At 38.7% G+C, this 25,011-nt stretch overlaps 1 protein-coding gene across 1 annotated transcript; it reads left to right on the top strand.

Moving 5' to 3' along the window:
• Positions 1-3,719: 3,719 nt before the first annotated feature.
• On the top strand, positions 3,720-24,628 carry LOC149219922 (UBX domain-containing protein). The gene is made up of 5 exons (XM_089384552.1): positions 3,720-4,008; positions 4,352-5,263; positions 22,689-22,859; positions 23,052-23,255; positions 24,135-24,628. The coding sequence occupies exons 2-5, from the start codon at positions 4,427-4,429 to the stop codon at positions 24,366-24,368; spliced, it is 1,446 nt and encodes a 481-aa protein (XP_089240678.1). The 5' UTR covers positions 3,720-4,008; positions 4,352-4,426; the 3' UTR covers positions 24,369-24,628.
• Positions 24,629-25,011: the final 383 nt, after the last annotated feature.

A 25,011-nucleotide genomic window follows, 5' to 3' on the forward strand; every position in this document is an offset into this window, starting at 1 on the left:
GAACCATAGTCCACTACTCTGCTCTTCATCCCTGATCTTCTATTCCTGCAAACATACCATGTTAGATAGACCGAATAGACTACATAATCACACTCATACCTCAATGTATATCAGGGGAGGCTATCACATGTTCACATGTCAGTCCATATTAGTACGACATAATATCACAAGTATAATGATTCATACCTAAATATCATAACCATAACCATATGCACATGCCAATCTATATTAACACGATACATATAACATCAAGATCTTAGCTACAATGACCATAATCATCATGTGTATGATTGGAATGCATATAACAACAAGTTAACTACCATACAAGACTAATCGACGAACATGCATATGCCCGCACTGATTAACTAACATCTATCATGCATGTAACCACAACAACAATAGAATGTCAGACACATATATAACCATAATGCATATAACAATCATTAACCATCATACCTACATGCCAAACATACAAACCTGTATGACGATCTGCTCTTACCTCGAGGTCCAGTGCTGCAACCTCGCTCTAATAATTTGCATCTCCTGCTCCATCTCAACCAACATACCAACAACATCATGATGGCATAAACGGCATAATGACCACCATGATGCATTTATGACCTACTATGCATGCATAACCATATACATTTAGCCCATTCAGTCAAAGTGTTTGAACTAGGAAGCTCTGATACCACCCTATGGTATCAAATATCACCCAAGGAGAACGAAACCCACTCTGATACCACCCTATAATGCCTCCTCCCCACATTTACCCAATTTCACCGACCTGTCAGGGTAAACATGAGACAAAGAGTTACTATGACATGAATCGACCTCCAAACTCTAGTTATGGAAGTGGGGCCAACAAATTGACAACTCACAACATCCCTCAGGGCTACAGGACACTTAGGGGCCAAAGGACCAACCCAGGTGACCAAACCTTGAGTTGGGGCTCTTTTTTACTGCCCTACGCCCACAACCGCACCCTTGACATTGCTTCCATGTGGTTATAAGATTATAATTGCACTCATAGGCTTACCTCCATGCGGTTATGGCTTAAACTCCTCAATTCTGAGCATGCGGTCCCAATATTTGCGCCCTCTTTTTAGGCCAGCCTCCAAACCACTACCCATAATTGCCTGAGACTTTCCAGAATCATTATTAACATGATGACAAAGCTAAAAATTCAATCTCAAATCAAGAAATTGACCTAGACTGCCTAATCCATAACAGACATTCCGTCAAACACATGATAAACATAGAAGCTACAAGTCATGAATGCATATCTGATCATAATAGTGTGAGATTCTTTTGAGAATCACCAAGAAGGTTCTATGCCCTTTCCACATAACTACACGAACACTTATTAGTCCACGCATTCATCAACCAATCTATAATTGAATAATTCATGACAAGAGCCATAGATATTACACAACATATAACCAAGAAATAACCAACATAGGAACCATGGCAAAACAACCATAAGATAACCATCATAATCAACACATATACTCATAGATCACAATAGGAAAATGTCTCATATTAACATATGAAAATACCAACCAAGTCAGGGACTTCCACGTACCACCCGATCATAGATTGGGCTGAATCAAATCTCTCTTTCAACCAATCACCCTCGCACCATATTCCAAACATGAATGTGGGATCTCATGGAATAAACCAAGATAAAACTAAACCAGGGCTTTTCGAGGCCAAACCACCTCAACCCTAAACCACAATGATTCCACCTCCACGGTCGGACATCACTAGCACCAACCAAATCAGTCTCTACCTAAGCTGTCCAGGGCTCCAGGAACTAGTAACTCAAACCACAACCTTCCATGGCTCCAGAGCGTTTGTCCAACCCAGCTCCAAGGACTAGTAGCTCAACCCACGAAGGGCTCTAGAGTGTTTGTCCCAACCTAGGTTTTAGGACTAGTAACTCAACCCAAGTTGTTCCAGGGCTTTCAGAGCGTTTGTTCCAACCCACAACCATAAGGAACCTGAGCACCAATAAGAAAAACAACAAGTGGAAAAACCCACGCCACCATGGCTATCCATGGAATGACAAGGCAAGGATAAAACCACTGTAAATCCAGGAAAAGCTCCATGCCAATGACAAAACATAACCAAAAAATCACATGCATATACCATGCATCTAGAAATCCAGCTGTAGCTGTTGATGCAACTGTTCCCTTGTGCTTTCCTACTTTCCCTTACCTTCTTTCTCCATTCCAAGTGAATGCTAAAGTGCTCCAATTAATTTTATAAATGTGCAAGAGTATGAGAGAATGAAAGAGAACTCCAAAACTAAACTCACAAAAGGTCCATTGACAAAAGCTAACAACTGATCCTCATAAGCCTTTTTTTATCATTGATGCCTTTATTTTCCTTTAATTTGCCTTTCATGCAAATTTGTGTCTTTTCACCTTCCTTTTCTCCTATTTCCTTTATTTCCATAATTAAAAGCCAATAAATGCCTCTTTGCCTTTGCCAAATTCCTTAGCCATAAATAAACCGAAAGTGACCCCCCTATAATATATGCCCACCATTTAACTTGAAATACGTGTCATATGACCTTGGTCTTATATTTTTTACATGGAAAATCAACCAGGGGTTGTTACAGAAACTAGTGAGAGGACTTCGACATGTTGGCAGAGTCCACAAAGAAAAAACAAGCCAGGTTAGAGCAAAGATCAAGGGGAGAAATTGTTCTGGTAGGCGAATAGATCGATAGGGAGGTAGGTGAAACCGATAAGCTACCAATATGAAAAACTTGAGGGATTTGAGTGCCTCCCTCCCATTCGCTAACATCGGTCTACATAAAAGAACCCAAGCCCTCCTTGGAACATGCCACATCTTGTACTTGGCGAGATTTTGATAAATGCTTTGTTACGTGGGGAACTACAATAACAATGACAAACTTTGATGGCGAGTGTACAATAAAGCCATGGCCCCTCTAGATTTGAAAACCCTTGTATGGCTTTGGCGAGTAGTCCACTATGTCAATCTCCATCGAAAAAAAACTGTAGCCTAAGTGGAGGGGTGAGCAAGAGTGAAGGGAGGGCAAGCCATGGGCATGAGAGATCAACCCTATAGGGTCAAAGCCTAGAGTTTTAGGCCCCATTCCTAGTTATCAATCACCATCTCTCCATCAAGAATCTCCACTATTCATTATTTATATTCAAACTTAAATTAAATTACATACAACACTCATCATTTTTTTTAAGAGTGGGAAAACCTATCAAAACTAATTATCAAACAATAATGGAGACAACCATCACTAACTATTATCCACAAATGTAGGTTGACTCATCACCGTTATTCAAGGAAAATCACAACACCTATAATTACCCACTAGTGGTCTATAAAGAGGTAGACTTTCACTTTTATGAGATGCCTCTAAATCTTGGATCATTAACATGTTTCTTTATGTTTGAGAAAGACGAACTTTTAACCAAACACAAATATTTTTAAGATACAACATTCATTATGATAAAGTATAGAATATTTAGTTGACTAATTTTTGATTTTTAAAAATTATTTTGACTAATTCAATATTTATCAATTTAAAAAAATAATTAAAAAAATAAATATCTTTACTTGTACAAAAACTCTACACAAACAACCATAATGCGAATTTAATCCCTTAACAACGGATATTCGCACCTCTCTAAAGTCAATGGCCTCATCTTTAAAGCTCGGCCAAACTGTTGTTTGCTAGGTGGCTCGATGGCCGTCTGCTTGATCCGTGGCTCTAAATGGGTTCCTCCGCTCGCTTTTTTTCAATGAATGCATTGTATTTTAATGGCTTCATAAGTCCGCGGATGTATAAATGACTTTTGTCATTCTGTGCCAGAGTGAGAAGCCAAATACCTTCTTATCACTTGTCCCCACGCCAATTTTTGTACAGTTCTGAAAGTTCAGGACTCTTAAATCCTCACGAATTTTCCGGAGTTCCCATATTTGGAGGGGATTTCTATCGTTTCATTAGGTTTGGCTGCCGAGGTATGTATGTTTTGCTCCGTTTCATTGAAATTGATATGAAAATGCAATCATTCTCGACTATAGCAGGGGCAAGGCAATAGGGCTTATTTCTTTTTTGGGCTGACAATTTGCAATTTTTTCTCTTGAATGCCATCTGGGCTTTGTGATCATTTAAAACAATCATATTGGATACAAATTTTTGGAGAAACCTGCAAGATTTGTTTGGGTTATCAAGATTTGGCAATTTCTTTTTCCCTTTCCCGAATCTCGTGGATTTTGTGATCACTGGAAAAACTGCATATTGCGAAGCAAAATTATGCCATAAACCTGGATTTCCTCACCAATTTTCTGCATCAATCAACAGGGAAGGTTTGTGAGACTGCGGTGCAGTTTAACTCGAAACCCCAAGCACGGTGTTAGTTGAGAAAAGAGAGGAGAAATGGTTGATTCTCCGAATGGAATTGATGACAAAGTGGCATATTTTCAAGCCATTACTGGTTTAGATGATCGGGCATTAAGTATCCAGATCCTGGAAGCTCATGGTTGGGACTTGGATTCGGCCATTTCTGAAATTACAGACGACGGAAATTCCTCATCTGCTAACTTGGCATCTGGGTCTGCAAATAATCCTTCGTCGGTTGGGAATTTTACTTCAGGATCATGGGAAGGAATAGAGGGATCTAATGTGGGCGACAATCAAGTGGTGGCCCATCCTGGTACTCCTGGAATTGCGTGGAGGCTTGTGACTTTGCCATTTTCTATTGTCAGAGGTAGCTTTGGTCTTCTTTCTGGTGCTGTTGGTTTGGGCATGTGGGTGGCAGGAGGGGTTCTTTCTCATTCTCTCAATGCGATCGGATGGGGCTCTGGGGAATTGCGGCCAGGCCAGGGTGAAGAGAGTGCTCCTCTTGCTTCTATGTCTGCTGGGGCAGCAGAAGCTCTGGCTTTTATTAATCTGTTCGAGAGGGAATATGGCAATTTCCATCCTGCTTTCCAGACAGCTGGCTTTATGGAGGCTTTGAGGACCTCTCGCGAAGAGTTCAAGTTATTGTTCGTTTACTTGCATTCTTCGGAACATCCGAACACGCCGACGTTCTGTCAAGATACTCTGTGCACTGAGGTGGTCGTGGAATATATCAATCAGAATTTTGTTTCATGGGGAGGCAATGTCAGGGCCAGTGAAGGTTTTAAGATGAGTAACAGTCTAAAAGCATCGACTTTTCCTTTTTGTGCTGTTGTCATGTCTGCGACCAACCAGCGGATTGCCCTTCTACAACAGGTGCTTTCTAACTCTTTCATCCACTGTTTTTTTTGGTTTTCTAGTTCTCCTAATTAAGTTTTTAAAATAGATGAGAGGAATCTTTTTACGTTTTGAAAGAAAAAGTTGTTGCTGGTTTATTTAGCAAGTGATTGTCTCCTTCAAACTTCCTATGTATTTGAGGTCCCAATCTCATGTATCTCAGTGAAGTGTGGAGCTGGCACGCATCACAAAGTTTTAAGTCATGCCTGTAGGTTGACAAAAGAGCCACATTTTCATCATTCAAACTGAAGCTGTTCTTGTTGATTTGTCTACGTATTTGTTAATTTTGTTTTTTATGGAGTTTGTTCAGATCGGGAGAATAGCTGTTCCTTGATTCAAGAGCTAGTAGTTTTCCCTGCTTCTTTATATTTTCCACACTTTCCCTATTTTCAGAACAGCTTATATATGTTGTGCCCTAGAAGAAGTTTTTTCTTAGAAAACATGACAAATTTCTGGCTTTTGTGTCAGAGTATAATGCAAAGAAAATATCTTAGACCTTATTTCTCCCAAATCTAGCGCCCATGTATAAATCATGGATGACCTTTAGTTGGATATAAGGTGGTACTCTGAAATTTTCTGGCCTAACTTTTCTATAGTATTCAAGATAACCATATCGCAAATTCCAAGACAGAAAAGATATAGAACTGTACTAGGTAAACCTTAAATTGCATACCATACAAACTGATCAATAAAGAACATAACATAAACACGTTTTTTCAATGAAATTTCGCATATTTATATGCTACATAACACTGTACAAACAATAGTCGATGCTTTCAGCTGTCTTTATGCCTCAATTTGGTGAACTGATGAGCTATTGTGTTTATGCAATTTCCTTCAAGGAAATTCTGTGCAGATTTATCAGTTGATTGTGATCCATGTGATACTGACTGTATGCCTTTCACTAATCATGTCATCGTTGGACATCCATACCAGTTACAAGGAATTGATCCTAATGGTAGAAATTCATCAGTATGTTCAGCCATCATGAAACCATAGATTTATGAGATCATATCTAAAATCTAATGACATTTTTGTAGACTGCATTCAAAGGGATTCAATGAAGAAGATATCCACAATCAACGTTACAGTTGGGGTTTTTAAATTTTTTTAACTTGTGAAAAACTTGATTACAAATCTATACATTCATATTTCTTGATGAATTGGGTGATTGGGGCGGGCGAATATTGCGGGTTAAAAGGCATATTGCAAGCTTAGGTTTTAGTGCAAAAGGAGATACAAAGGTTGGTTTGCAGTTCAGGTGAAAGATGGCAAGATGGGGTTGTGGTGCAGGTAGTAGCTGCAAGGATAGGTTGCGGTAAATATGCTCGCACATAGATATACTTGTGCTTGTTGACAACATTGATGCTTATAGATTTTGTTTGTATGTCAATTGCCTTCATTGAGATAAGGTTAGTATGGTTGCTTTAAGGTCCAACATTTTGGTTCCATTGTTGTAAAGATAGAACATTTAGGTTGCTATCTGGATAATGATAGAAAGCAGTCTGAATTGCAAATGCAGGGACTATCTTGTTGGCAAAAGTAAATAAAAGAACTTGGGAGTACACATGGTGAATACCATGGCAAATCAACAACTACCTACAAATTCTAGCATGCTTAGTTTGTTTTCTTTGCCTCTTGCTTCGATTAGATGCGTGCTTATATGTGTTTGTGAGTCTATTTGAATTTTGGACTGTAGTAGGTGCGATAAGATACATGTGCAAATTTGTTGACTGATTTTTGAGGTGAATATGATTATCTAGCTCAGTCTGACTTGGTCATCAATAGCTAAAATCTATTAAGATAAAGCTGCATGAAACTCTGCAGTAGTGCAATAAGCAGATTAGCACATTCTCTGTTGGAAGATGAGAAGATTTACTGGTTTGTATTTGGATCGCTGCCATATGTTTGGTTACAGTTCTGTACTTCTTATGAGACAACTATGTAAACTACTCTTAAGCTCTGCAAAGAAAAGGATTAGTCAGAGATGGATGCTATCAATCCAATTTCTGAGTTCCGACAATAGCTAATAGGATAGAATATTTTATTTTCGTTCTCGATATATTGTAGGATCTGTGGGACAGTACAATGTTGCAATAAATTTTGCAATTTGTTTTTGACAGCTTTAACTGCCATTCACCTCAAGGTTGTCTCTACATGCTATATGTATACATTCAATACTGATTATTTGATGTTCCAAAACATCCATAATATGACTGCCCATTTGTTTATGGGGCAATCTCAACAAGGGTTTTTTCTCCTCTTATCAAAAGAAAAAACCTCCATTTCCATTCACCAAGAGAATGGAAATTACATTTATCATGTGCTTCCCGCACTTAACAATAAAAAAGTCAAGGATTTAAAGGTCCTGACCTCCAGCATATGGTATTTAAAAACTCCCAACATCAACACCTTCAGCCTAAATATTCAATATCATTCATAAGTCCATATAACTTGAACAAAATGTATCCTTTCTGGAAAGGGGTATATATATCCTTAATCAGGTAGGGGATCCAAACTCTAGAGATATCTGGCAGCAAGGTCGAAGAGATGCGCAGTCAAAGGTTTGGAATTTATATATTACTGGCTGGTATGTGGAATTTATATATTTCAAATCTTAAAAGGAGGCATATTAGGTTGAGAGAGGATGATGATTCTTTGGCATGGATCTGAACTTTTATCCTGGACCTGGGCATTTATGTTTCTTGAATGAAGCTAAGCCTGCTTTTAACTCCTCCTTTGAGACTTCATCCATAATAAGCTGATGATTATGTTCCTGAGAAACAAGACTGGTAAAATATGTAGTCATTTGCAGAATTTCAACAATATTTGCCCTATCTTATTCTTTGTTTATTGTCTAGAAATAGGTAACTACTAAATCTGCTAAATTAAAAATTTTCCTTGGCAGACTTTCTTCATCATTTTTCATTTTCCAAACAATGATGAAAGAACTTCGTATTTTCATCTTCTCTATCTAACCAAACAATCCAAGGTCCAACATCCTGCTTTTCTTGTTTTATAGCTCCTGAACCCTTAACTTTTTCCTCCCCACTGAAAGTTCCATCAACAATCCTTCACATAAGTCAGCCATTTCCTGTTACACTTCTTTCAGGTCCTTATCTAATTGTTTATGTTTTTCTTCTGTCCAAGAAGTCACCAACCCTTTTAACTTCTTTAGAGATGTTGCAAATTGAAAACTTGCTGACCCTGTAGACCTTATCATTTCTGATTAATTTAGTATATTCTATGAAACCAAGAATCTGTCTAACCTTGTAAATATACCAGCTACTCCAGATTTGTTATTTCTCTTCGCTGGGACAACTTTGGGTGGTTCCACATTGATTAAAACCTAAACCTGTATATTCTATCTTATCTCTGAAGAACTCTTAACAATTTGTCTAGCCTAGCCAGTTCCCCCCAAACCTCAACTCTAAAAGTAAAATTAAATCCCCCTAATAACTACCCTTTCCTCCTTGATACATTTGTAGAAAGAGGCTTTCCCAAAACACTGGTCTGTCATCATAGGGACCATAGCAATTAATAAAGGATATTTTCTAACCCAAGTCTTCAAACATAAATTCTGTCTGGATGAATCAAGAACATAAAAATTAAGGGGATTGATTTCTTCTATCTTGTAAGAAGATCCCTTGAGTTACCTACTGCATCTGAAGCCTTGAAATCCCAGTCTTTGAGAAGTGTTTGCAAATCTGCCATGACTTTATCTCATTTCCCCATAGTTCCTTTAAAATGTAGCAAGCAATGGCTTCTTTGTCTTTTGCCTTAGTCAAAGATGTCAATTTGAATTCAGCCTCGTAGTTGTTTGAGTTAGCTTTCAATTAACATGTGTGATGTGGCCTATCACTGAATTATAGTCAGTTAATTTGAGTTAGATGGCATGCAGTGAGTTGTGGACTAATTGATGGCTAAAATTAGCTATCTAGTGGAGTTAACTCTAGTGTCTGTTAACTAATCTCTAGTTCTAGAATAGCGATAGACATGAGTTTAGTTGAGTAGTTTGACTTTGTGTTAACTCAACTTACTCTCAGTTAACAACAACAACTGCTAAATTCAGCCCCAATAGGTCATGCAATTCGAATTGCCTAATGAGATTGAATGAAGGCACAAGTTGTAATCATTATTGTATACAAGTTTATGTGTACAGGCTCAAGAAGCAAGTAGGGCAATTTCTCTCGGGATTTGTGCAAGCAAATAGGGGATTTTCCTATTTTTAGGGATAATTTGTGCTAGGAAATTGGAGGCTTCTAGCAGGCTTTATTTGCCTAGGTGTTGGGCAAGTCTTGTAGAGAGTTGATTAGTATTGCAGGGAGCTTCAGGCTTGAAGCAATTTCTGTTAATAGATCATCTTGCTCAGTTGATTTAATACAAGCAAGCGGGGACTTTTCCCAGTTGGGCTCCCCAGATATATTTTGTGTTCTATGTGTGATTTGTGTTTCTATTCATTGTTTTCTTTCCACAGATTTTTGGTAGATAAATCTTGTGTCTTTTGTGATCAGTTTGCTCTCATTAGCAGTTGCAAGGTTTCAAGGATTTTCTACATGGTATCAGAGCAGAAAACAAGATAGAGACCGAGTTCCTTGATTACATTCAAAGAGCGTTGGAGAGAAGATCAGCTAGTGCAGGAGTTCTACAAGTGAAAGAATCATGTCATTTTATGGTTTGAGGACAGAACATGCCCTAGAAGGGACTTCAAACTTTTGTGCATGGAAGGACATAATGGAGGCTGTGTTAGATGATAATGGGGTTTTGGAATACATCAAGACTGATATTCCTCAACCTCCTGCAGCAAATGCACAACAATTGGCTCAATGGAAGGACATTGCCAAAGCTAGGAGGATGATCCTAGGAGTCAGAGACCATATTGTTCCAAATTTGCATGGGAAGAATACAACATTCTAGATGTGGAAGGCCCTTACTGATCTGTTTGAAAGCAGTAGTGATGCTAGAAAGCTTGCTTTGAAGGACAAATTGAGGAACATTCGAATGGGCAAGAATGAGCCCATTGTTACATATCTATCTAGGTTTGCTCAAGTGAGGGATGAACTTGGAGGTGTTGGAGAGACAGTTCCACGAGCAGATCTTGTGAGCCTTGCTCTTCTTGGGCTTCCCAAATCTTGGCAAAGTTTCCAAGATGCAGTGAATGGCAGAGATAAGCTCCTTGATTGGGAGAGATTGTGGTCAGATCTTGTGTAGGAAGAGATAAGGAGGAACACAAGGGATGGAGTCTCATCTAGGACAAATGATGAGGAGAACTTTGCTTTAGCTGGCAAAGGGAAGAAATCCAAGGGAAAGAAGGCCTTAGGCAAGACCGAGTCTAGTCAGAATGGAGGCAAGAAAAAGAAGGATCTTAGCAAGATCAAGTCCTTTCATAGCCATTAGTTTGGAAATTATGCTACAAAATGTCCAAACAAGAAACCCAACAAGCATATCGCAACAACAACAAGAGGAGAAGCACTCTCTTCTCAATTTGAATTGGATTTCTCTTTGATAACTTACATGGCAAGCTTAGTTTGAGGTAGTGTGTGGTACATTGATTCAGGGGTTTCATTCCACATGACGGGGAATAAAGATTTCTTCAACAGTTTGGAGGAGAGAGAGACATGCAATTCCATATTGAACTTGGAGATCATGGTAGATACATGACCAAAGGAGTTGGTACAATGAGCTTTAATTGGGAGTCTGGTTCCCTTCTCCATCTCAAGAATGTGATGTATGTTCTAGGATTGCCATAGGGCTACTTCAACAGATTGCCACAGGACTACCATAATGCGCGCTTGATCAACATGATGTGTGCAAGGGATGCACTCTTGGCAAGTATGCCAAATCTTCCTTTCAGGGTCGAGATCGTAGAGTTGGAGCTATTATGAAGAGAGTTCATTCAGATGTTTGTGGCCCATTCTCCATAGTTTTGCTTGCCAAACACATGTATTATGTGATATTCATTGATGATTTTCAGCAACAGGAGGAGAAGCACTCTCTTCTCAGTTTGAATTGGATTTTTCTTTGATAGCTTACACAGCAAGCTCAATTCGAGGTAGTGTGTGGTACATTGATTCAGGGGTTTCATTCCACATGATAGGAAATAAAGATTTCTTCAATAGTTTGGAGGAGAGAGAGACATGCAATTCCATATTGAACTTGGAGATGATGGTAGATACATGACCAAAGGAGTTGGTACAATGAGCTTTAATAGGGAGTTTGGTTCCCTTCTCCATCTCAAGAATGTGATGTATGTTCTAGGATTGCCATAGGGCTACATTAACAGATTGCCATAGGACTACCATAATGCACGCTTGATCAACATGATGTGTGCACAGGATGCACTCTTGGCAAGTATGCCAAATATTCCTTTCAGGGTCGAGATCGCAGAGTTGGAGTTATTATGAAGAGAGTTCATTCAGATGTTTGTGGCACATTCTCCATAGTTTTGCTTGCCAGTCACATGTATAATGTGATCTTCATTGATGATTTTTCTCGTAAGTGTTGGATTTATTTCATGAAGAAGAAAGATGAGGTGTATTCCAAGTTTGTGGAATTCAAGGCCCCAGTGGAGAATGCGACAGGGAAGAAAATAAATTCCCTGTGGAGTGATAATGGAGGAGAGTATGTCTGTAATGTCTTCAGAGATTTGTTTACCAAGGAGGGCATTAGGAGAGAGTTGATTGCACCCCATAATTCTCAGCATAATGGGGTTGCAGAAAGGAAGAATAGGAGTATTGTTGGAGCTGCTAGAGCCATGTTGCATGACAAGGGGTTGCCCTTATCCGTTTGGCCAGAGGCTTGCAACAAAGCTGTGTTCTTGCAGAATAGGAGTCCTCACATAGTTCTTGGGATGATTACACTTGAGGAGGCTTTCACTTGTAAGAAGCCTGATGTCTCCCACTTATGCATTTTTGTCTCCATGGTGTATTCATATTGTCATGTGTCCAAAGATGCTAGGAAGAAGTTGGAGCCCATTGCAGAGAGGGGGTTCTTTGTGGGCTATATTGAGACAACTCATGTTTACAGGGTGTACATTCCCTCTCTTAAAAAGATTGTTTTGAGAAGGGATGTGAGATTTGATGAGGAGAAAGCCATGAGGAGTTCGTTAAAGTTTGAGCAGATTGTAGTACTTGAGGAGGAGCTACTCGCTCCCAAACATGAGGCACACCCAACACCTCAAAGTCAGCCACAACCACATTCTAGTGGCAAGAGGGTAGCGTAGCAGGATTTGTAGCAGGATGAGAAGGACAAGCCAAGTCAAGAGTGAAAAGATCAGCCAAAGCCACCCACGACAGGGAGGAAGAAGGCCAAGTGGGTTGAGAGGTTGATTCAGGAGGCAATTGCGCAGGTTGAGGCTCCTAGCAACATGTTTAGGCAGAGTAAACAACCAGAGAGGTACACAGGTTATATGGTACTGATGAAAGTTGATAGATTCTGAGCCATCTTCTTTTGAAGAGGCAACTTCCCAACAGGTTTGGTTGGATGCCATGGTGGAGGAGTATAGCTCCATCATGAAGAATGATGTTTGGGAGGTTGTGCCTAGACCTGAGGGCAAATCAGTTGTTGGCTCCAGGTGGTTGTATAAGGTGAAGCATGCAGTAGATGGTAGTGTGGAGAAGTACAAGGCCAGGTTTGTGGCCAAGGGCTTCTCACAGATTGAGGGGATTGATTATGAGGAGACTTTTGCCCCAGTGGCAAGGTACTCATCTATTAGGACCATACTTGCATTGACAACACAATTAGGGTGGAGGATCCACTAGATGGATGTCAAGACAACTTTCCTCAATGGAGTGGTTGAGGAAGAGATCTACATTGAGTAGCCAGAGGGGTTTGAGACCTTCAACAGAGACACACATGTGTGTAGGCTGAAGAGAGCTCTTTATGGGCTCAAGCAGGCACCTAGAGCATGGTACACTCACATTGATTCTTATCTCAGAGGATTGGGCTTCACTAAGAGTGAGGTAGATGCCAACCTATACTATATCATGGTAGATGGTAGTTTTCTCATCTTAGTTCTCTATGTTGATGATTTGATTATGACAAGAGATGACAGTTTGATCTAGGATTGCAAGGAGGACCTTGCAAGAGAGTTTGAGATGAAGGATATGGGGTTGATGCACTATTTCCTTGGATTGGAGGTTTGGCAGGGTGATGGAGAGATATTTGTTGGACAGGGGAAGTACACCTATGAGATTCTTCAAAAGTTCCAATTGCAAACCCATGGCTACTCCTCTAGCTACTAACTGGAGGAAGGAGGATACCTCCGCAACATATGTAGTAGATGGTACAATCTACAAGCAATTGATTGGGTCCTTGATGTATTTGGTGAACACAAGGCTTGATATTTGTTCTGCAGTGAGCCAATTCAGTATGTTCATGGTGGATCCTTCCAAGGTTCACTAGAGAGCTAAAAAACATGTTTTGAGATACCTCAGAGGCACAATAGACTTTAGATTGTGGTACAGATAGACTATTGAAGTGAGGCTTCAAGGGTTCACAGTTGTAGATTGGGCAGGGAGTCCCATTGATAGGAAGAGCACATCTGGGGCAATCTTCAATATTGGGTTAGCAACAGTTTCTTGGTACAACAAGAAGCAGAGATCAGTTGCACTCCGTCCAACAGAGGTCGGGTACATGGTTGCTAGTCAGTGAACATGCGAGGCTATTTGGATGAGGGAGATCCTGCTAGGACTCTTCAGCGAGGGGATGGAGCCTACTTTGATTCACTTTGACAATTGGAGTTGTATAAAACTCTGAGAATCCAGTGTTTCAAGATAGGTCCTAGCATAAAGACATCAGGGACCATCATCTTAGAGATTGTGTGTAGAGGAGGATTGTTACACAACAATACATTCCCACAAAGCAGCAGGATGCAAACATCTTGACCAAGGCCCTATCAAGGGGCATGTTCAAGTTCCATAGAGGTAGGATTGAGGCTGTTCAGGATCCCTTCCTTGCTAAAAGTGTTGAAAATGTAGCTAAGAGGGAGTGCCTTAGTTAAAGATGCCAATTCAAATTCAGTCTCATAGTTGCTTGAGTTAGCTTTTAGTTAACACGTGTGATGTGGCCTATCATTGAGTTATAGTCAATTAATTCGAGTTAGATGGCATGCAGTGAGTTGTGGACTAGCTAATGGCTAAAATTAGCTATCTAGTGGAGTTAATTCTAGTGTCTGTCAGTTAACTGATCTCTTGTTCTAGAATAGAGATATGCATGAGTTTAGTTGAGTAGTTTGACTTTGTGTTAACTCAACTTACCCTCGGTTAACAACAACTACTAAATTTAGCCCCAGTAGGTCATGTAATTCGAATTGCCTAATGAGATTGAATGAAGGCACAAGTTGTAATCATTATTGTATACAAATTTATGTGTACAGGCTTGAGAAGCAAGCAGGGCAATTTCTCTTGGGATTTGCACAAGCAAATAGGGGATTTTCCTATTTTTAGGGACAATCTATGGTAGGAAATGGGAGGCTCCTAGCAGGGCTTATTTGCCTAAGTGCTGGGCAAGTCTTGTAGAGAGTTGATCAGTATTGCAGGGAGCTTTAGGTTTAAATCAGTTTCTATGTAATAGATCAGATTGTTCAGTTGATTTAATACAAGCAAGCATGGGTTTTTCCCGGTTGGGTTCCCCATATATTTTTTGTGTTCTATGTGTGATTGTGTTTCTATTCATTGTTTTATTTCCTCAGATTTTTGGTAGAGAAGTCTTGTGTCTTTTGTGATCAGTTTGCTCTCATTAGCAGTTGCAAGGTTCCAAAGATTTTCTATAGGGATTGATTTCTTCTAGCTTGTAAGAAAATCTCTTGAGTTACTTACTGCATCTGAAGCCTTAAAATCCCATTCTTTAAGAAGTTTTCACAAATCTGCCATGACCTTATCTCATTTTCCTATATTTTCTTGAACTAGAATCACATCAGGTTGATGAACCTCCACCAGATGCACCAAAGAAAGCATTTTAGATGGTCTGTTAAGACGTAATATGTTCAAGGATAAACAAGTCATTTATAAACCCACTTTAAGGACCCCTATAATCAACTTTTATTTCCCCTGTTGTATCTCTTTCAAATCATTTTCTTGTGCATGATGAAGGAAGGATTTTCTTTGGATCAACGAAGGTGTTGAATCCTTGGCAGGGTCATAACAAGCCCCTTGTCCCATCCTTTTTCTCCCCATTCCTTCTCCCCTCTTTTTGGACCTTAAATGTTTTCTATAATTATTAGTAGCTTTCACTAAATTTCTCTACTACACTAATTCATTTGAACAAACATCAACATCTTTTGAACACCCACTTGAGAAGGAACTAGAATGAGATACTTGACAATCATTTTCCTCCCCTTATCTAGAAGCAGGGTTTTCTTACCTTGGATTTATAGCCGTAGAGCGTCACTTCACTATTTTGAAACCCACAGGCTCTTAACCATCTTTGATATGGAAGGCCAAGCATCTCTATCCCCAATATTTGAAACAACTTTTTGCTGAGTGAGGATTAATATTAGGGATGGAATCAAGAGACTTATACAAGCTCTCTATCATTTGGGGCCACTTTGAATAGATTCTGGTCACTTGTAAAATTGAATTCTTGCAACACACTATCTCCCTATCTTTAGTAAAACCCTTTTCTGGCACATTTAGTTTAACTTCCTTACCTTGTTCCAACACCCATTGAGGCTTTTCTATCTCATTTTCTTGAGGTATTTGCATTGGCCCAACATCTATGTACAACTAATCCAACAATAATCTCCATGTTGTCCACCAAACCCTCACCAATGTCAACCTCAACAAGATTTCGAGCCACAATTTTGTGAACACTAGATTTCAAGGATAAGTTGATGTCCAAGGTTCTCCCTAACACATCACCTATCTCCTTCAATGCTTTATCAAAACATAACTCCAAGGGCAACCCTGGGAGTTTGACCTATATGGGATTAATCTTTGCCACCCCTAGAGCCGCTTGTTCCCAAGAAAAATTAAAGCCTATCCAACCAATCAACAGAATCTAAAACTGTGAATCAAATCATTGAAACTGCTGCTCTAAAAAATCTATCAATTGTGAACCTTGCAAATCGAGCCCTTCGAAAACTTGGCTTGCTCCAACTTGAGGTCTTACCCCAACATCATCATTACCCTGGATTTCTGTTGTTTCACAATCTTTATTGGCTTCTTCAACTTTTGAGCCTTAGATCTACCCAACACTTGGTTCGATTCCAGCTTTTCAACACTTTGGGTTTGGAAGTTTAACCCTCTACGTATGAAATAAGAACCCCACCAACTAGCTTCAAGATTCAAGTTTATGATCTTTTCATTCAAGGCTTGCTGTAGCACAAGAACAGTCGCTTTCTGACAAGCACTTACAAACACATTCATTAGAAGATGACAACTTTGGAACTTGTGGAACATTACTCATCCCATAAATACCCACAACTTTAACAAAGGCATCATCTATATCCGTTGTTGATTTTCCTGCATTGGTAATGTCCCCCATCCATTCACCATTAGGTGGTGTGACAAATCTTGCAGAGTTTGATGTAAGATCTTTGTGACTCACTTTGAAAGTTCCTTCTACTCTCAAGGTCTTCGCCCTTGAGCAACAAAGAACAATATCATCTGTCCTAGGATCAGTCCCTATTAAATCTAGGGACATGAAGATTTGCACACCCTCATAAGGGTCTGTATCATAGTCCAGAGGTGGCCCTTCAACTTTGATAGTCTGTCAATGGCCCTTCGACTTCCATTCTAACAGGGCCTAACCCCAAATAGTAAACTCAACAAGTTATGTAAACTATTTGAATCTTCATGCTCTATTGAGTTCTTTTGTTGTACTTGTTCATACATAGGATGATGTAGCAGCACATGCACCTTATCCTCAACTTCTCTTTGCTTGCAAAGAATGCATAGATGCTCTTCTGGATTTATGTTTTCCAAAATTGCTGTTTCAACTCTGGCTAATCAGAGCTTAGCTTAAGCTGACAAATTATAACTTTTATATATGGAGATTTTCTCTTGGAGGTATTATGTGTGTATGATCATTGGGTTGATCCAACATTCATAAAATCTCATTTTCTCACTAAGATCTTGTTAGAACTTCCCTATTACTTTCTTTTGTATCTAGTTCCAAATGGCTAATGGTTTATTGGACAAATATACCTCTTCAATTCCCCATTTTTTTTATTCATTTCATCCTGTCATCATATCGACCCTTATCTTGAGCCGCAATCATTGTTTGGTATGGTAATATGTTCATGTCCAGACTCCATATGCCTTAGTTTGATTAATTGTTTCAAATTGACATAATGTTTCTCCCTGTAATGGTAGCATACTCATTTTTTGCTAACATCATAGAGTAAGGGTTTTGTACTTTTACTCTTAGTTATTCTACTAAGTATAATTTGTTGAACTCTATCAAGATTCATTTGGGAGGCTCGGAGCCCAAACAACACAACTTACCCCCAACAATGTTATAAAGAGGAGCATCCTCAATTTCCAACTCGACAATTGAATTTGTCTACATTTGTTTTGTAACTTCATGCCTCATATTACCCCTTTTAAGTTTTTCCACAAAAGAGTTCCAGTCATAACTAGAGTCAAATTGAAGGAGCCACCTCCAATTTTTCATCATCAATTGTGATGATTACATACTCATCCCAAGTGCATACTACCATTACGTTTGGTTTTTTTCATGTAACTAAGCAACTCATCCTCTAGCCTGTAGGCAAGGGTAAGATATATTTTAGGGCTCAAAGCCATTACAACAATATACTCAAGATGAACTCAACATGTCACTTGTGGGAATTGTATCTGGGTGGGACAATCATTCCCCAATTGACTACCTTTACCTTTGTTTTGTTTACATTAACTTTCATTTTAGAGTATCTATAAATTTTGCTGAAGGCAACAAGGTGTCGTTGAATACAGTCTTTTGCAAATAACAGCACATCATTTGCATAAATCAACAAGAGCAAAACATATTCGGCTTTATACACTCCATTCTTTTTGATCCAATCTTCTAATTAATCTAGACATAAGTCAAATAATGTTGGTGAGAGGAAACACCCTTGTTTCACCTGATATTACTGTTGATTTACTTTCCTACTGTTTCTTTCTTTTCCAATTTATGGCTATTACTAGTTCTTCCAGAACCTTTTCATATATAAGCTGAATTGCTTCTCTTCATTCAATTGAAATTTCTAATTTCTCTCTTCTTTCTTATATTATGTGAGGTATTATATTAAAAGCTTTTATCTTCTTTCCTATTTTATGCGAGGTATTGTATTAAAAGCTTTAGCAAAGGCGACAAATCACTTAAGTTATAACTAATATAACCTTTGACTTGTCCTTTCTCAGAAATGGCTTCAAGAGTTACCAAATGGTCATTATGTTGAATGATTAGGTTGAAATCCTGCTTGAAGAGTCTTGCCCTTTTTTTCTCCTGCTCACTTATTTTCTCTCAAGAACATTGCTAAATATCTTGGCAAAGAGGCTTCTTACCATAATGGTTCTAGAGTTTATCACATTATTTTTAGCACCTTCTTTATGGTTGAATATGATCTTGCTAACATACCAATTTTGAGGGAACCCATGCCCCATTACTTGATTGAACATATCCTTGAAAAGTTCATGCAATGACGGCCCTCCCCTTTTGACCATTTCAGCTATTAAACCATTGGCAAGATGCTTAATACATGCCTGTACATCACATTCTGAAATTTCTGTTCCTCTCACAGGGAAAGTATGGAAAGTACAGATGCTATTGTTTCTTTCTCCTTTATATCAGCCAATTGAACAATTTGTAAATGCACCCGTTTTAGAATTTTTTATGGATGCTGTGTCAAGTTGGCAACTAAACTCATGCATTCTACTGAGAAAAGCTCATTTCCTCGTAGAAATTTCTTGTATTCATTCATCTGATCTGTCTCCCATCTAAACTTGTGCTTAGTAGTATTTTTTCAAGCTAAATTATGCTGTCATACCATTCATTACAAGGCCTCTGACTAGGTTTCCTTTTGCCCTCTTGAAAACACTCCTCATTCATTTATAACAAAAGTTCTGTTACAATCTTGCTCTTTTTTTTGAAACAGTTAAGCCATGCAATATTCTTGATTGATCTTTAATACCTTTTGAGCAAAGCCAATTGGTTTTTGGTTGTTTAGTCTTTCTATAGGATTTTCAATTTCTAGTTTTTGTTTTCTTTGATCTATAGGCAGAACATTAAGCAAAAAAATATGGGCATAACAGGGACTAGAAGCTTTACCCCAATCATGAATCCATTTGATAAATTGTTTTTTCTTGTGATGTTATATAGTTGTCCATGTTGGCTCCCTATGCAATTTATCAAGTATATCCTCCCTTCCTTTTTATTTCCATGTAACCAGGCACCCCACCCTCTAGCCTGTAGGCAAGTGTAAGATATTCTTCATGGCCCAAGGCCATACAACAAAAAGCTAGAAGTCTTTACAACAATATACTTGATATGAGTTCAACATGTTGCTTGTGGGAATCTAACCTGGGTGGGGAGGATAACATATTTTGTCCCAACCACATGAGATAATTCCAATTGACGATAGCCTTCCCTCCTCGTAAAATGTGATGTTCCATTACTGATCAAGAGGTCAAATTAGTTGTTGTAGCATGAATTTTTTTGGATGCTAGAGGCCATCTAGAGCCTATTTGTTGATGCATTTTCAGTTCAGAGATGGACTGCACTCGATGCTATTTTGGTTATGTGCACCCTTACATGCTATGTAAATGAGAACTTTTGCATATTTGTGTATAAATGCCAAATGGTTGGGATTCATATGGATGCACATGAATATATATGTTTTTCTTTAAAATATGAATACTTTGTTTTTTTGGTAAACTGTTTTTTTTGTTGTTAATTAATTAATTAATTTAATCGGTTTTTACGAGTTCCGCTCCGGTTCCAACCAGTTCCCAGTCAGCAAGGTTTTTCAGTTCAATCACCAGTTCGGTTGAACCATCACTCCATTGTCTTCCTCATTTCACAAATTTGTCTATTATTTTTGTATGTATAATTTACTAATTTGTTATATTTTTTAATATATATAACAAATTTGTGCGTCTGTAACGTGTCCAGTTTCTGAGGTCGTCGTGTCTCGTGTTGGACACGTATTTCCATGTACTGTGTGTCTTGTGTCATCATGTCATGTGACTTAGCTGTAATATAATATTTCAGATCAGTTCTAAGGTTGAAAGATAACAGGCACTATACATGGGAAACTTAAAGTAAGTGAGATGTTGCATTAATTGCCCATTTCTCGAATTTTGTAAAAATCTGAAGAGAAGAAAAACTAGTACAATTACCCAGGAACCAGGTAAATGGGGAGAGAGAAGAAAGTTCCCCTCTGAACTTTTGGGATTGTGCATATTTGAAATTGTCTTATTTTGGAGTCATCACTGAGATCTTCTTACTTTCCTTCTTTCCGTGAAGGAAGATCCTCAGGTCCAAAGATCACTTTGCTGATTTATTTGGCTTAAAGATCTCTGCTGAAGTTGAGTCCTTGATATTTTCTTTTCTCACGGGAGAAGTTTTGTCATCCTTTTGTGCATCTCCATTGCATTCGAAGGGATCTTTCTATTTAGAGACACTGTACTTTTCTTTCCTGGTCCAATTTCCAGATCAATTAGACGTTTTCTTTCCTATCTTAGTAACTTTCTAAAAACCAATTATGATCCACATTTTGTATGGCTAAAGGGTTTTCATTTCACGGTCCATGTGGAGAACTCTTTTGGGGCAAGTTTTCTGTGTAGTTGCCAAGCCTGGCAGATCCTTCCCCTGGATGCAGTGTTTTCTTAATCTAGCAGCTGGGTCCATTTAGAGCTGTCAAGTTCTAGAGTGACCCTGATTGTCAGACCCTTGCCTAATTATAAATCAATGTGTCCAAGCAAAGGTGAACACCCCTCTAGTTCCATTTTTTCCACCTTAAGAATTCTACCTAATGAATTTCATTTCGCTTTGAAAACCTGCCCCAGAGGTCGCTGATGAGGTTTGGGAGCCACACACAAACTGGTGCGAAGCAGTGTTCTATAGGGACGTGTCCCCTAGGGTGGGGGGTGTGGCCTCCATGTTTCCCATGCTCTGGGGACAGGGGGATGCTTGGGGAAATGTTTCCCCATGTTACCCTTTGGGGGAAATTCAGGGAAACACATGGGGAAACATTTCCCCAGTGTGGGGGTTGCATTTCTCCAAAAGGGGGGATGTCTAGGTGCCCTGGTTCGGTGTACCGCCAGATTTTTCGTCGAATAACCCATGAAGATAGAACAAAGACGGGACAGAGTGTTGAGGAGTCTGTAGCCTTGGTAATTAAGGGTAATATTTAATTCTTAAAGTAAAAAAGTGACCTCCTTTATCTTACCTTTTCTATCCTTTTACTTAAATTATTTGCATTATCACTAATTGTTACTTTATGTTTGAAAGTGGTTTCAACCTCGTCAGACTTCATATGGAGAAACTAGAAATTCATATCCCATTTAGAATTTAGGAGACTTGACAGTGTTCAGGATTTCAGGATTGGAAGGATTAGTGTTTCTATTGGATTGCATAATGATGAGTTTGCATGGGCTGAATTGCTATCGTTGGGATTTTTTCATTATTATTTATATTTCTATATTTTTTAGAGACATGGAACCCTATCCTTGGGACCCTAACAGCCCCACTCCCTATGTTTACTTAAATTTTGGTGGTGCTCTCTCACATCCCCCTTATGTGTTTCCCCACTCCTGTGCTACCCTGTCGTGAAACTTGGTGGAACAATGGTGTGAAGGAGATGGTCATGGTGGTTGAGTCAAAATTTGGGAAAGAAGGCATCATGAAAAAACCAGCGTTTCCCCAGAACTGGGGTCTGCCATCTGGAACCCATTTCATGTTGAGATTATTACAAAAGATTATCAAAGACCCCTTACTAAGAATTTATTCCTGTGGTGCGTCTCCAGCTAATTAGTGCTCATTCCAATCTTAGTTCAATATTTAAATTGTAAATTCACAAGTTTCCAACAAATTTTTTTCTTTGTGGTTTAAGAAACCTTTTGGTTGTGACAGTTATGTCAGTATCTGCTCCAGACAAAGATGCTGATGTGAAAGTGTTGTATAAGTCATGGTGATTGTTTATAATCATTTAACATGTTTGCTTCAAACTGAAAAGCACATGCATTTAATTGTCGAGATTTTAGTAGATTTAAGCTGGAATATGCAAATGATATTTCTAGCCATTGCTATTCTGTATCTGTTGCAGTTGGTTATGAACTTAGATGCTATAAAGAAATAGAAATGTAACCAAAATTTCTACTCGAAGAAAAGTTTGTTTATCAACAAGAGTTACGAGATCCAGTCTGTTTGTGGCATATTATTTTTGTAATGTAGATGTTTAATCACCTGAATGGTACAACAGGTTGAGGGCCCAAAATCTCCTTCGGAGCTGCTGTCAGTTCTTCAGAAGGTGGTAGAAGAAAGTGGGTCAGTGCTTGTTGCAGCTCGAATTGAAGAGGAAGAGAGGAGGCATAATAGGCGATTGAGAGAAGAACAGGATGCTGCCTATCAAGCTGCCCTTGAAGCTGACAGAGTATATGCTTGTTTCCCATATTTGATGTGAATTGTTTGCCCTTTGGAAAAACAATCTTTCAGGATTCTTATGAGAGCCACTGGAAAACAAGTAGAAAATAATGGATTTGAAGAAGGAATAACAATAGTTTATGTGCACTTAAATTCTTTATATTTTTATGTTTTTAATTGGGAAAACTTTGTCCGCAAGCAGGCAAGAGAGCGTCAAAGGCAGGAAGAGGCCGAACGCTTGGAAAGAGAGGCAGTTGAAGCTGAGAAGAGACGCAAAGAACAGGAAGAGGCTCTGGCAAGAGTTGCGAGGGAAGCAGCTGAGAGAGAAGCTGCACTGGAAAGGCGACGTCAAGAGAAGGCAATGTCATTGGGCATGGAGCCCGAGAAAGGGCCAGATGTTACACAGGTAGTGTTTTCATGTTATATGTTGGATCTTTTCAATCTAATGTGATTGGTAAATTTTCAATGATTTGATAGATTTTAGTTAATTGTCCCTTGTTTGATCAACTTACTGTAAAGAATGCCTAAACTGGAAAACTTGAAATCCTAGCTTATGGGACAAGATGAAGACCTAAAATTGTCTTTAGTTTTTCCTTTGAGTTAACGTGTCAAAAACATGAACTGGTAGTCATATTTGCAAGAAACACGACTTAACAGGTTTAATTTTATATTAGAAATGCATTAGTGTGAGCTTGATTACTAAGTTACAGTTCATAAATTATTCTTCTTAACAATTTTTTCCTTGCAACCATACATGGGAAACCCCTGCATACTTCACTGTTGTTGATGGGTGGTGACTAGGGTAAACTGCAGGTGCCTAAGTTCCAAGCACCTCATCCCGAGGGGATCCAGAAAGTTGAATTTGTGACCTCCCCAACATGAGGGAGAGATCTCACATCTGGCTCATGATTGCTTGAACTATAACCCTCAGGGCTTTTCTTCTCAACATATTTGTACATATATGTCGTATTTCTTCTGCAACAATGCTTTGTATCTGTGAATGGACATTAATCAAGAGGCTATGGGAAGAGAGACTTTCTTATATTTATGGAGTTGCTAAATTCATTCACATAATTAAATAGTCTTCCTAACCTTTTTTGATGGATCCACTCTATCTTCATTTCTTTCAAGTGATTTTCCTTTCAATGAACCAGACATAGAAGTAGACTTCTTCAGCTTCTATTTTTTTAATTTTTTTATCTCAATATGGTTTTGGGTACATGTTTGGATAAACTTTTATCTGCAACTAACTGTTCAATATTTTGGTGTTTATTAATATTGTTAGGTCCTTGTGCGGTTTCCTAATGGAGAGCGGAAGGAACGGAGATTTCATAGCTCAGCAAAAGTTCAGTCCCTTTATGACTATGTTGATTCATTAAATTGTCTGCTTGCTGAGAAATACAGCTTAGTCTCAAATTTTCCTCGAGTTGTTTATGGTCCAGACAAATATGTTCTGTCCTTGAAGGAAGCAGGTCTTCATCCACAGGCTAGTCTGTATGTGCAGGTGGAGGATGCCTAAGAGTGTTGGACAAACTTTTGATCCTGTCATCTCACTAGTTTTGGTGAATTCCAATTAAGTCATTCTTTGAAGCTGTAAAATATCTTTTGATTATAGAGTGAAATTGCCTGTCCACATTTCTTCTTGATAATGTGAATTATCTATGCCAGTAAAATTGTCCTTCAAATCCTAGGCTCCTCGCAAGACATTAAGATCTTGGCACAACATTCTCCCACATTGAATGACTTTGTTTTATGGAAAGCTTGTGTGGTTCATGACTATTGTTTCTTTGCGGGGACTATGCATTGTTTTATTATTTATTAGTAATGCATGTAGGGATGTTTTTCATACTATTACGGCACTTTGAATGAGTTGGCAAGTCAAACATACTCCCAACTCCCAACTGCTGCGCTCTGGCGTCATTTTACGTCATGTATGATGCTGACTGTTTGGCATTCTTTCTAGAATATATCTCTCTTCCACAAAAATGCTTCATGCTCACATTTTCAAGATTGCCAGTTCTCAAACGATTTTGTAGATTTAAGACGCTTGAGATCTGCTATCACGTTTCTTGGATTTTCTTATATCGACTGTAAAAATCATAGAAGTTTATCTAGCGTTTGATCGGTTGGCAATGGTATGTGCTAAGCGTGCTATATTTTTT

Source organism: Pinus tabuliformis, chromosome Q (genome assembly GCF_031772625.1).
Source record: "Pinus tabuliformis cultivar Carrire ecotype Pingquan chromosome Q, CPIR1, whole genome shotgun sequence".
Classification (NCBI taxonomy): domain Eukaryota; kingdom Viridiplantae; phylum Streptophyta; class Pinopsida; order Pinales; family Pinaceae; genus Pinus; species Pinus tabuliformis.

Coding starts and splice junctions, on each gene's coding strand:
- LOC149219922 (XM_089384552.1), top strand. CDS start 4,427: ATGGTTGATTCTCCGAATGGAATTGATGACAAAGTGGCATATTTTCAA. Junction 22,860..23,051: donor CTGCCCTTGAAGCTGACAGA/GTATATGCTTGT, acceptor GTCCGCAAGCAG/GCAAGAGAGCGTCAAAGGCA. Junction 23,256..24,134: donor AAGGGCCAGATGTTACACAG/GTAGTGTTTTCA, acceptor TAATATTGTTAG/GTCCTTGTGCGGTTTCCTAA.